Source organism: Cetorhinus maximus, chromosome 15 (assembly GCF_964194155.1).
Source record: "Cetorhinus maximus chromosome 15, sCetMax3.hap1.1, whole genome shotgun sequence".
Classification (NCBI taxonomy): domain Eukaryota; kingdom Metazoa; phylum Chordata; class Chondrichthyes; order Lamniformes; family Cetorhinidae; genus Cetorhinus; species Cetorhinus maximus.
In genome coordinates this window covers 27,596,848-27,610,819 of record NC_135893.1, presented here as the reverse complement: position 1 = coordinate 27,610,819, position 13,972 = coordinate 27,596,848, and the positions used below count along the sequence as shown (strand labels likewise).

The window sequence follows — 13,972 nt, the reverse complement described above, 5'->3', positions numbered from 1 at the left end:
AAAAAATTACTTTTATCCATCTTAGATAAGGAACCTGGTGCAGTGATGAGCCTGCATGCAGATTCCATGTTTCTTCCTGCACAGCCCAGCAGTGCACAGGAAGAGCCCACTAACAGCAATTAGATAAATGGTTAGTAAATCCGTTTTCAGTGATGTGGTTTGAGGGGGGAATGTTGGCCAGGACATCAGCAATCTCGCCCAGCTTATCAAATATCCCAGTGGATCTTTAATGTCCACTTTAATTAGCGCTCAAAGCCTTGGTTTAAGGTCTCATCCGAAGGAAGCATTGTCATCAATGTAACACTCCCACCCAATGGCACTGGAGCTTAAACCAGACGACGCGCTCAAATCCTGGAGTAGAGCTTTAACTGCAACTTAAGACTGTGTTTTGCCTACAAGACAGTCAATTATGTTGCAATGTACTTCATATGTAAAGCACTTTGAGCTGTTGGAGAGATGTTTTAAGGCTACAAGTCTCTTTCTCATTTTAATCTAATGATGGGAGCAACACAGTTATTTTTGTGTTGCACTTTGTTACAAATGTTGAGTAATTAAAAAGAACAAGAAGTATCAGTTTATGGCTTTCTCAGAGGAATTATAAGGCTGCAACCTCCATCCCTCATAAAGAGATCACACTGACAATAAAGCACATCGAGGACGTTTTAACAGAAAGGACTGTACATCATCAGGAAACCTCATAGAAGCACCCTCCAGTACAGTTAACAGCTGGAATCAATCCACAATCACAAACTAACAGGTACATCAAAATGTCAACACTATTCTGGTTTCAAAGTACAAATTTCTTCCACGATATAATGACCCCAAAATTCCTCCTGGAGATTTTGAATGAAAACAAATTTGCAAAGAAAAAAAACACTTGCCCAACCAGCAATGTTCTAAGCACATGGGCCCAAGCAGCGTTTCTGGGTGGGGGGTCAATTTCCTCTTCTTTTATAACCCCATTCTCCTCCCCTAGATGTGGGTTCCGCTCCCAGAAGCACGGAGGTGGTGCACTGCCAAGTGGTAATTTCCACGTGACTGCAGTCAATCAATGTTGATCACTGAAGGCATTACACCTGCTGACCTGGCACTTAGGCAAAACTGTCCAGCAGTGGTTACTGGACAGTTATCCAGTGCTAGTAATCCCCTTAGCTACAAGTGCACTGAAATCAATTGTAGCTTCATTACTGTTGTTCCAGCTGAGATCAGATAAATGAGCACAAACTGGTGACCTTAAAGGGCCTTTCCTTGTCTGTGTGGCTCAGCTCCATATTGTGGTTCCCAAATGAGCCATTAGGAAAAGAGAACTTTAATTTTATTGCAGCAAATGTCAAATAGTCAGGCCACGTTGCAGTGTCATCATATGACATCTATCTTAGAACTCGATTACTTCCAGTGGCCCTAAAAGTTAATTGAGATGGTGCCAATGTTACAAGTCATGCTGAAAACCATCTTGATGGGAGGGTTTTCTCTATCTTGCCACAGGCAGTGGAGCTGGGCACCAACCTAACCAGCCTTTACTGAATGCACTGTGTGTGTAGTCATGGGATCCAACTAAATAAAATTTGCATTTATATGTGCCTTTCAGCACCTCAGGATGCCCCCGAAGCACCTTACAGCCACCTTACTCTGTAACATAGGCACCAGTGTAATGCAGGAAACGCAGCAGCTAATTTGCACACAGCAAGCTCCCACAAGCATCAGTGAAACAATCACTGGATAATCTGTTTTAATGACTTTGATTTGATGGATAAGTATTGGCCAGAACACTGCAGATAACTCATCTTTGAAAGAGTACCACAGGACCTTTTCTGACCACCTGTCAGCAGGTGGAGCCTCAGTTGAAAGAGTACATAATCCGTCCACACAGGGCCAGTGCTCGTAGCCAAGAGGAATTGATTTGATGCAACATAAACCAGTCGTCAATTAGCAGATCTGAACTAGTATCCGGGCGGCCTGCCACTTGATTCAGTCTTCCTGCAATGGGGAAGTCAACAATTTCATCATTGGTAAGTGAAAGAGTGGTTCAATGATAATCTCCAGCTGGGGAGGAACCCTTTCTGGCAGCACTCACGTGCACAGTTATGAAAACATTGAATCAACTTGTAGTGTCGAACTTGAAGGGTAGATGTTGAAAGGCTGTTTCCCTTCGATAGGGAGTCTAGAATTAGAAGGACAATTCTCTGGAAAAGGGGTCAGCCATTTTGGACTGAGATGAGGAGGAGGAATTTCTTCACTCAGAGGGTTGTGAATCTTTGGAATTCTCTACCCCAGAGGGCTGTGGAGGCTCATTAGTTAAATATAATCAAGGACGACATCAATGGACTTTGGGGAATCAAGGGACATGGGGAGGGGATGAGAAAGTGGAATTTATGTTGAAGATCAGCCATGATCTTATCGAATGGCGGAGCAGGCTCAGGGGCTGTATGGCCTACTCTTGCTCCTATTTCTTACGTTCTTATATTCTTATGCTCATATCGTGGATGGCCTGTGGCATTGCTTACAGAAAGCTGGAGGATTTTTTAAAAATAAAATCAACTGGAGGATTATATCCCAGTTTATTGTTAGGCTGCTAAAGTGCAGCAGTGTAAGTTGTCCCTTTAAAGTCACAAGACGGAGTATGATCAGGCACATCCTGATGACAATTAGAGGCTCATGATTAGCTTCGCTTTCACGATTTGCATATTTTATTTGCAAAAGAAACAACAGTTGTGATTTCTGGATGCTGCATCTAAAAAGTGTGATGTCAAAAGTGTGGAAATAGACTGTAGGTGCGTGTCCTTTTTTAAGTAGGGGCTCTGAGCATCATTAACTCTTGAAAAGAATACTGATTGCAGGCCTGTCTACAGATCCGAACTCTGGCTTTTTTATTGGCAGATTAAACAATGTGGAATTGGTATGTTCTCAGTGAGAGGAACCTGAAAAACAGAGCAAATTTGCCCAGGTTAGGTTTTACTGATTTGGCCTGTTTGACTTGTGTGGGCCTGGGCGTGTAAAGTCCCTGGCTCCCAGCCTTTGCAGCCCACAAGAACAAAAGCTTTCACACCTCCACAGTGGAAAATTATTGTTGAGGCCTCAGTAGTGACAACTCATGACTATTATTTTTGGACGTCAGATTCTTCCAATGGTTGCAGTACAAGGGGGCAGGTCCAAAGAGCGACGTGAGATCCTGTTTAATGTTGGCACATTTCTACTAGAAGCAACTCAGTAATGTAGCAGGATTATGTTACTATTTCATATTGTTACTAGGCTATCAGGAGAGCAGTGCTCGAATGAACCACAAAAACCAGTCTTGCTCGTTTGCTTCCACCCACTGGACCTTTTGAAGGCTTAATGTACCATTTTGCAACTGTGTTCAACAATGGACCTTTGAAGATTTGGCTCCAGGGCACCAATAGAGGCACAGAGTTGGCAGCAGAAGTGCCTTGTAGCAGAGCAGCAAATTCATGCCACATCATCCCTAAACTGATTTTTAACATGAACCTCCCTTCATACATAGAACATCTCAGGATTATCAGCATCAAGAAAGAATGTGAGCTAGGCAAGAGAGTTTAGCTGCAAATAATCTGCTTATATCAGGACTTCTGTAAATCAGAAGATGGACACAGGCAGCCAACTGTCAAATCTACCGATATTCTTAATTGTTCATCACCTTAATAAAAAAAAGACGACAATAGATGCTGATGGATTTGGCAAAAAGAGCACAAATTTGCATTGCAGAATGTGTTTGTGGCTGTTTTCTGTGGTCAAAACCATTTTCAATATCAGGGTGGAAGTTTCTGTCAGCTAGCAATGGTAGAAGAGCATAACTGGCCTGTATGGCTACACTGAATCCTTAGCCTGCATGTGGCCAGTGCCACAATGGCAGATCCCATGGCATGTGCCTCTGTTAAGAAGGGTCTATCTTTGCCAGGAACTTCATTTCCTTCAGAAGCACCCAATGGAAGTACTTTCAGAGGAGGGTTTTTAGTAATGACAGCTCTAATACTGGATACTTTACATGACAGGGTTGTCTCAGTTGGTGCATCTGGTACTGGAGACAAAACAGGAAATGGAGAGTAGGGCCCATTAGGGACCAAGGGGGCAATCTATGGGACATCGGTAGAGTGTTGAACGAACACTTCACATCCATCCTCACCCAAGAGAATGAGGGTGAAGATATGGAACTCGGGGAGAGAGACTGCGAGGTTCTTGAGCAAATTGATACAGGGAGTGGCAAGGTATTGGAGGTGTTGGCAGGCTTAAAAGTGGACAAATCTCCAGGTCCGGATGATTTGTCCCAGACAGCTGAAGGAGGCAAGGGAGGAGATCGCAGGGGCTCTGACCCAAATTTTTAATTTCTCTCTGGCCACGGGGGAGGTGCCAGAGGATTGGAGAACAGCTAATGTGGTTCCGCTATTGAAGAAGGGTTATAGAGATAAGCCAGGGAACTACAGGCCAGTGAGTCTCACGTCAGTGGTAGGGAAACTATTGGAGAAAATTCTGAAGGACAGAACCTATCTCCACTTGGAGAGGCAAGGTTCAATCAGGGATAGTCAGCATGGCTTTGACAGAGGGAGGTCATGCCTAACAAATTTGATTGAATTTTTTGAGGTGGTGACCAGGTGTGTAGATGAGGGTAGTGCAGTTGATGTAGTTTATATGGATTTCAGCAAAGCCTTTGACAAGGTCCCACATGGGAGACTTATAAAGAAGGCAAATGCACATGGGATACAGGGTAATTTGATAAAGGGAATTCAAAAGTGGCTTAGTTGTAGGAGACAGAGGGTGATGACAGAAGGTTGCTTTAGTGACTGGAAGCCAGTGTCCAGTGGCGTACCACAGGGATCTGTGCTGGGTCCCCTATTATTCGTCATTTATATAAACGTAATAGATGACTAAGTCGGGGGTAGGATTAGTAAGTTTGCGGATGACACAAATATTGGCCAGGTGGTTAACAGTGAGGTTGACTGTCTTGGGCTACAGGAGGATATAGGCAGGATGGTCAAATGGGCAGAAAAGTGGCAGATGGAATTTAACCCTGAAAAGTGTGAGGTGATATGCTTTGGAAGGAGTAATTTCACATGGAAGTATTCAATGAACAGCATGACACTAGGAAGTTCTGAGAAACAAAGGGACCTTGGCGTGTGTGTCCATCGATCTCTGAAGGTGGAGGGGCATGTTAGTGGGATGGTGAAAAAGGCATATGGGACACTTGCCTTTATCAATCGAGGCATAGATTACAAAAATAGGGAGGTCATGTTGGAGTTGTATAGAACCTTAGTGAGGCCACAGCTGGAGTACTGTGTGCAGTTCTGGTCGCCACATTATAGGAAGGATGTGATTGCACTGGAGGGGGTGCAGAGGACATTCACCAGGATGTTGCCTGGGATGAAACATTTAAGTTACGAAGAGAGGTTGGATAGACTTGGGTTGTTTTCGTTGGAGCAGAGAAGACTGCGGGGTGACCTGATCGAGGTGTACAAGATTATGAGGGGCATGGACAGGGTGGATAGGGAGCAGCTGTTCCCCTTGGTTGAAGCGTCAGTCACGAGGGGACACACGTTCAAAGTGAGGGGCAGGAGGTTTAGGGGGATGTGAGGAAAAACTTTTTAACCCAGGGGGTGGTGACGGTCTGGAATGCGCTGCCTGGGAGGGTGGTGGAGGCGGGTTGCCTCACATCCTTTAAAAAGTAGCTGGATGAGCACTTGGCATGTCATAACATTCAAGGCTATGGGCCAAGTGCTGGTAAATGGGATTAGGTAGGTAGGTCAGGTGTTTCTCACATGTCAATGCAGACTCGATGGGCCGAAGGGCTTCTTCTGCACTGTGATTCTGTGATTCTGGAGGGTAACACTGCACCTAGTGAAGTGGTCATTCATAGTTTTACATAATACAATTAAAGAGCAAAAAGGTCACCTACATTAACCACCCGAATCCAAGAAATTTGTTACAATTTTATGATACCTGCTACAAAATATAATGGGCACCATTCCTCGAATGGCACGATTGGCTTGGTGCTGCCCGCTGTGGAACTGGATCATACAGACCAGTAGTCTCAATTCTTGGTCAATGCTCATCTAAATCATAACCATAATCAGAACACTCCTTTGAAATTTGTTAGCTCTTGGCTAATTAAGAGAAACATAGGCAGGGATTTTCCTCTTCAGATCAATAACCAAAATTCGTTGGACACAGACTAAGATCAGGTTCGACTGTAATGTCTCCTGTTGCCATATGATTTACCAGTACTCATCATTCAGGCTGGCACATGACAAATGGATAACAAGATAACAAAGACAGCTCACACCTATGGAACCGAACAAGTTAGTGCCTTTACAAGAATGGTTCCAGGGATGAGAAACTTCAGCTATGAGGATAGATTGGAGGAGATTTGATAGAGATGTTCAAAATCATGAGGGGGCTGGATAGAGTGGATAGGGAGAAGCTGTTCCTGCTCGTAAAAGGATCTAGAATGAAAGGGCACAGATTTAACGTGATTTGCAAAAGAAGCAAATGTGACGTGAGAAAAAACTTTTTCACACAACGAGTGGTTTGGGTCTGGAATGCGCTGCCTGGAGGTGTGGTGGAGGCAGGTTCAATCAAGGCATTCAAGAGGGCATTGGGTGATTATTTGAATAAAACAATGTGCAGTGGTATGGGGAAAAGGCAGGGCAATGGCACTAGGTCATAACACTCATTTCGAGAGCCGGAGCAGACGTGATGGTCCAAATGGCCTCCTTTGCACTGCAACAATTCTGTGATTCTGTGCACGTGGTGGTCTTTTGCTGCCCTATTATGAGGGGTTTTGATAGAACAGATAGGAAGAAGCTGTTTGAACTGGCAGGAAGATCAGTTACCAGATTTAAGGTAATTGGTAAACAAACCTGAGGAAAGATGACGAGAATTTTTCTTTTGGAAAAAAAAAATGCAGTCAGTTGTTGTGATCTGGAATGCACCATCTGAAAGAGTGGTGGAAATTGATTAAATAATAACGTTCAAAAGGGAATTGGATAAATAGTTGAAAAGGAAAAAGCTGCAGCACTGTGGAGAAAGGGCAGGGGGAGTTGGACTATCTTAGATAGCTCGTTCAAAGAGTCAGAATGGCCTCCTTCTGTGCTACATGATTCTATTTGTATATTTATCTGTAACTCCAATGTACCTGGTATACCTTGGTATATATTTTTTAGGAGTTATGAATATGAAGTAAAATTCCACATTCGAATTTTTTGGTGTCATCCACTACAGGTATTAACAGGCAGCACATTCCACTTTACTGACATAAAATAAGATCCAAAGAGAATTTGTAACTTTGATGGAATCAGTGCAAAACTAGATGAAAATATCAACCATGACCCAATCCCATCAATTCATTAATTAAACTAAAAATAATAAAAGGTTAATACAGTGGAAATTGAGATCAGGGATTGGAGGAGATGGTGGTGTAGTGGTAATGTCACCTAGACCAGTAATTAGAGGCAAGGCTAATTCTCTGGGGACATAAGTTCCAATCCCACGACTGTAGTTGGTGGAATTCAACTGCAGTTAATAAAAAATAAATCAGGAATTGAAAGCTAGTCTCAGTAACAATGATCATGAAACTTCAATAATAGTTATAAATCTTATCTGGTTCACTATTGCCTTTTAGGAAAGGAAATCTGACATCCTTACCTGGTCACTTCAGCATGGGGAATAAATGGTGGTCTTGCCAGTGACGCCCACATCCCATGACAGAATAGTTTTTTTTTTCAAAAGTGCATAGAGAAAGAGGCAATGCAGAACTCAGCAACAGGGCTCAGAAATTCCTAGGCTCCATCTCCAGTCTGTGCCAAGTTAGCTGACTTGTCAGCAATAACATGCTCAGTTTGGGTTCCGCCAGGGCCACTCAGCTCCCGACGTCATTACAGCCTTGGTTCAAACATGGACAAAAGAGCTGAACTCAAGAAGTGATGTGTGAGTGACTGCCCTTGATATCAAGGCAGCATTTGACCAAGTGTGGCATCAAGGAGCCCTAGCAAAACTGGAGTCAATGGGAATCGCGGGAAAACTCTCCGCCAGTTGGAGTCATACCTGATACAAAAGAAGATGGTTGTGGTTGTTGGAGGTCAATCATCTCAGTCCCAGGACATTGCTGCAGGAGTCCCCCAGGGTAGTGTCCTAGGCCCAACTATCTTCAGCTGCTTCATCAATGACCTTCCTTCCATCATAAGGTCAGAAGTGGGGATGTTCGCTGATCACTTCACAATGTTCAGCACCATTCGCGACTCCCCAGATACTGAAGTAGTCTGTGTCTATATAGAGCAAGACCTGGACAATGTTCAGGATTGGGCTGTTAAGGACAAGTTACATTCGTGCCATGCAAGTGTCAGGCAATGACCATCTTCAGGAGGTAAGGGTCTAACCGTCTCCCCTTGACGTTTAATGGTATAACCATCATTGAATCCGCCATTATCAACATCCTGGGAGTTACCATTAACCAGAAACTGAACTGCACCAGCCATATAAATACTGCGGCTACAAGAGCAGGTCAGAGGCTGAGAATTCTGTGGTGAATAACTCATCTCCTGAGTCCCCAAAGTCCATCCACCATCTACAAGGCACAAGTCAGGAGTGTGATGGAATACTCTCCACTTGCCTGGATGAGTGCAACTCCAACAACACTCAAGAAGCTTGACACTATCCTGTACAAAGCAGCTGCTTGATTGGCACCCCATCCACAAACATTTACTCACCTCCAACACCGACGCACAGTAGCAGCAGTGTATACCATCTATAAGATGCACTGCAGCAACACACCAAGGTTCCTTCGACAGAGCCTTCCAAACCTGCGACCTCTACCAACCAGAAGGACAAGGGCAGCATATGCCTGGGAACACAGCCACCTTCAAGTTCCCCTCCAAGCCACACACCATCCTTCCTTGGAACTATATTGCCATTCCTTCACTATTGCTGGGTCAAAATCCTGCAACTCCCTTCCTAATAGCCCTGTGGGTGTACCTACACCGCATGGACTGCAGCAGTTCAAGAAGGCAGCTCACCATTATCTTCTCAAGGGCATTTAGGGATGGGCAATAAATGCTGGCTGAGCCAGCAACGCCCACATCCCATGAACTGAATAAATAAAAAGCTCTAATTTAGTAGTAGTAGCATTTGCTTTCCAGTCAGTCGGCTGTGGGTTCAAGCCCCACTCAAGAGACTGAAGCACCAAATCTAGCCTGATGCTGATCAAGTGCTACATAATCAGAGATATCTTCTGACTAGATGTTAAACTAAACATCCCATCTGCCCTCTCAGGTGGATGGAAAAGATCCCGTGGCATTATTTTGAAAAAGAGCAGGAGAGTTCTCCCCAGTATCCTGGCCAATATTTATCCCTCAACCAAAATCACTAAAATTTTATGATATCTCTCTCTGTATCGCACTGCTGTTTGTGTGCACAAATTGGCAGCAACATTCCCTACATTACAACAGTGACTACACTTCAAATAAAAGGTGCCTTGTTGGTTATGAAACACTGAGACATCCTGGGGTCAGGGAAGGGGCCGTACAAATGCTGAAGCACCACAATTGGCTTCAACTCCCCTTGAGCAGGGAAAAGAGAAATCATCGAAGGTCAGAGTGCAATGATCCCTGATGTGGGGTTACCTGGATACGAACAGGAGATTGAGAATGGGCTTACAACTCTCCATTTCAAGTAGCTTCCTGACCCACAGGTTCAGCCTCGAAAAACGGCCAGCAGGGTGAGATACCAGGTGATCATTTCTCCATTGTGCACCCCCGTCACAAACAGCACCCCAGCAAATTATCAGCATTTTCTAAACAGGGGGCATATAATTGTTCAAAAAATGAAAGTGATCAGAAATTGTGCAGAAATCCAAACAAAACGCGACATTAAAAAAGGTTGCAACTTACTGAAAAGTGTGTCTCAAAGTATAGTGTCACTTAGTATCCCCAGCTGACCCTGCTAATCACATCTCATATCTGATTCAGGAGTCTTCCTCCCCTCCGGGGGGGAATCTGGCAAGTTTTCATCGCGACATTGCCCCTTTAAATATGGGCTTAGCTGGATTCTGCAATGCTCGGTTAGCCCTGGCTGTAAAACATTTGCCTCACAAGATATATTTAGGTTATGGTGGGGTTACCTTTGTTCCCGACCCCACCCCCAATTCAATGCGTCAGATTACCAGGGATCTCTGGGCAACGACTCTTCACCCCAAAAAGACGGCGTTTTAAAGTGCCCCTCCAGTTAGATTTTGTTTAGTAAATATTGTACAACGAGCTGATACAAATGACATTTACAAACGACATGGGTGAAAAAAGCATGACACTTGCATGTGACAGTACCCGGCCTTCCTTTGTAAATCGAAACCCCTTTAAGACTGGGCAATTCAGGGGAACACGGAGGCATTAGCCGAACTTTACCTGGATTTCTTCAAAGGATTCCTCGATGTTGGTGACATGGTGCTGTTCGTGTAGAGCAGGCTCGTCACAAAAGAAACACACCAGGCATTTGTCATTCAGGCAGAACAGCTTGACTTTATCATGGTCCTTACAGGGAAACGAGTTCCTCTGGGCTTGCAGGATGGCGTCCAGGGGGAAAGCGCTGTACCTCTCCACGATGTTAGACAGCTTGAGGCTGGGGGAGAGTAAAGGGTCCCTGAAGATCCTCCTGCACTCGGGACAGTCCCTGGAGCTGTGATCCTGTCTGTTCCAATGTTCAGTGATACACTTCCTACAGAAATAATGCTCACAGCCAAAGCTCACGGGATCCTGGTAGATGCTCAGGCAGATGGAGCAAAGCAACTCGTCTTTGAGACCGCAAGCCATAAGAGCACAAAGGGTGGCGGCTGGTTTATTCGACCCGTCTGCAAGTGAGGATCTGCTCTCCCTCTATCCCGGTCTGGTATCAATTTCTCTCCGCGCGATCCTCCTCACTGCTGATCAATTTCATTCCAGGAAGTGTTCCTGTGGGAAGCACCAAACTGCTACCTGAAGCAGAGAAGAGGGGGGTGAGGTGGGGAAGCCAGCTCTTCAGCCTTAAGCACCCCCACGACATCCTCTTGCATCATCTCAGGCTCGAATTGTAAACTTCATCAAGCCAGATACAGTTCCCCTTTCCAGCCGGACGAAATGCGCTGGAAGGTTAAACTCCCGCGGCTTTTTCTTCGGTTGCGTTTCCCTCTCCCCCAAGGAAGTGGTTGCGTCTCGATTGTGTTATTGTGTTACATTAATGTTGCAATCGGATTCGCTACCTCCAAAAAAAAAGGAGAAATAATTCTTCAACCGGGTCCGAGCCCAGACTGCGAATGTGCGGCTGACTCGATGACTCCACACTCTTGGAGTCCCCGCTTCCCAGTTTGGAAGCCCCAGGAACAATACGATAGGATCTCCTCGGATCAACTAACTTTGCCGATTTTTTTTACTCTTGCCTCTTGCGAGAAAAAAATCTCAAAACAGGGGTTGCCCATCCGCTGCTTCCGAACTCCCAAGGAGCATTCTTCATGATGATGCCAAATAGTGAGTGCTGGCTTGCAATTCGACTGTGAAGGCATCACAGCCCAGTTCCATCACACTCCTACAAAAGCAAAAAACTGCGGATGCTGGAAATCTGAAATAAAAACAGAAAATGCCGGAAAACCCCAGCTTTGAGTCCGTATGACCCTTTTTCAGAGCCCATACAGAGTCATACGGATTCGAAGCATTAACTCTCACAGATGCTGTCAGACCTGCTGAGTTTTTGCAGCATTTTCTGTTTTTATTGCAATCATACTCCCGTTTGATGAGTCTCTGAAGCCAGCATTTAACCCCTGGTCTGACTTCTATTAGAACAGTTTAATACCATCCCCCAAAAAAAACATGCAGCTGGAAAACAATAGAGTATGGAAGGACGTGATATATTTAAAATAATTCCCAAATAGCTAAGACATGTCCAATACTCTCAATTTGAAGAAGAATTACCTGCTGTAGTTCTAAATTTACTTTTTACTAGTTTGAACCTGTGTCTCTTTGGCAATTTAATTTTAGGTAATACTCTGAGTTTATTTTTCCCATTCCCTTAAGAATCTACCATGTATTATCTCAGTTGCTTCCTTGAGATCAATCCCATGGCACTTGAGAATTTCCCTTATTCCTTAATGACCAGATGGCCACAGTATTCAACATGCAATGTGACAAGGACACTACAAAGTTTGATCACTGACTCAGCTGATTAATATTTTATTTAAATATTTTCATCCTAAATTGGCTGGAGATATTCCTGACTGATAGCCCACAAAAGGAGACCAGGTTTGGACAGTGAGGTTTTAATATAGAACATCATGACCCTTCTTATCTAAGAGGCACATTTTACAAGCTATAAACATTAATTACTTTGCCCAGCAGGATTTCTTGCCATATAAAGTGTATGTTTTCCTATGGGTAAAAGCAGATAACAAGCAGGAAGTCTGAGTTGCTGCGGCAACATGCACATGCACGTTGTAGTCCGGAGCTACAGATAGTGATGATAGAGACTCCAATGTTCCTTCCATCACATGGCTGACCAGGAATCTCTCTCACTCTTACTGCCTGCTATTGAAGTGCAGTGGAAGGATTTGCAGGTACTCAACCTGTTTGGCCACATAAGGAATACACCTTCCTTAGCCATTAAGTCCTGGAGTGGGACTTGAACTCAGAGTTTCTGGCTTAGAGGCAGGGACGCTACTTATTGTGTCACAAGACCTCCTATAATACGCTGTTCCCCATGCTAAAAGCAGGATGTAGCAGAGACACAGAGTTAGGGAAGTTTGTTAGTTCAATCCCTAGTCTGTGCTGAGTTGGCTAAGCGGCAGAAAATATGCTGCATTTGGCCTCAGTATCCTCAGGTGAGGGATTGGAAGTGTTAACTACGGTTTCCATTCCTGTCAGCTCCTGAATGGCTACATGGAATTGTTTGAGCAGTGGATAGAGCTGATACCTCACCCCTCCCCCCGCCACCCCCAACCCCTGCCATCCCAAAAGGCTGATCTCTGTGCTCTGGAACATCCATGTAGTTCATACTAATAATTAGTCACTAGCCATGGAAAGCTTCTCATGGTCTAATAGCCACCACATACTGGCAACATTATACCACCAAGACACCCAGCAGAGACTAACACATACAAGTTGTCCCTGGAGCCCAACCCTGCATTATTTTACAAACATACGAATTAGGAGCAGGAGTAGGCCACGGCCCCTCGAGCCTGCCCCACCTTTTAATAAGATCATGGCTGAACTGAATGTAACCTCAACCCCACATTCCTGCCTACCACCCGATAACCTTTCCATCCTATGATAATCATGAATCTATCTAGCTTTGCCTTAAAAATATTCAAAAGCTCTGCTTCCACTACCTTTTGAGGAAGAGAGTTCCAAAGACCCACAACCCTCCAAGAGAAAAAAATTCTCCTCATCTCTGTCTTAAATGGGCGACCCCTTATTTTTAAACCGTGACCCCTCGTTCGAGCTTCTCCCACAAGAGGAAACATCCTCTCCATATCCAACCTGTCAAAATCCCTCAGGATCTTAAAGGTTTCAATTAAGTCACCTCTTACTCTTCTAAATTCCAGTGGATACAAGCCTAACCAGTCCCTCATAAGACAACCCGCCCATTCCTGGTTTTAGTCTAGTAAACCTTCTCTGAACTGCTTCTAACACATTTGCATCTTTCTTTAAATAAGGGGACCAGTACTGTACTCAATACTCCAGATGTGGTCTCACCAATGCCCTGTACAACTGAAGCATAGCCTCCCTACTTTTGTAATCAATTCCCCTCACAGTCAATGATAACATTCTATTAGTTTTCCTAATTACCTGCTGTACCTGCATACTGGCCGTTTGTGATTCGTGCACTAGGACACTCAGATCCCTCTGAATCTCAGAGCTCTGCCATCTCACCATTTAGATAATAAGCTTCCTTTTGTATTTTTCCTGCCAAAATGAATGATTTCACATTTGCCCACATTATACTCCATTTGCCA

At 44.4% G+C, this 13,972-nt stretch overlaps 1 protein-coding gene across 1 annotated transcript in view; it reads right to left on the bottom strand.

Annotated features, from left to right (window-relative positions):
- trim62.1 (tripartite motif containing 62, tandem duplicate 1) overlaps positions 1-11,371 on the bottom strand; it is an 81,225-nt gene extending 69,854 nt beyond the window's left edge. The window contains exon 1 of the mRNA XM_078558185.1: positions 10,401-11,371. Within this exon, the coding sequence (XP_078414311.1) occupies positions 10,401-10,805 (405 nt within the window). The 5' untranslated portion in view covers positions 10,806-11,371. The remainder of the gene's footprint in view (positions 1-10,400) is intronic.
- Positions 11,372-13,972: the final 2,601 nt, after the last annotated feature.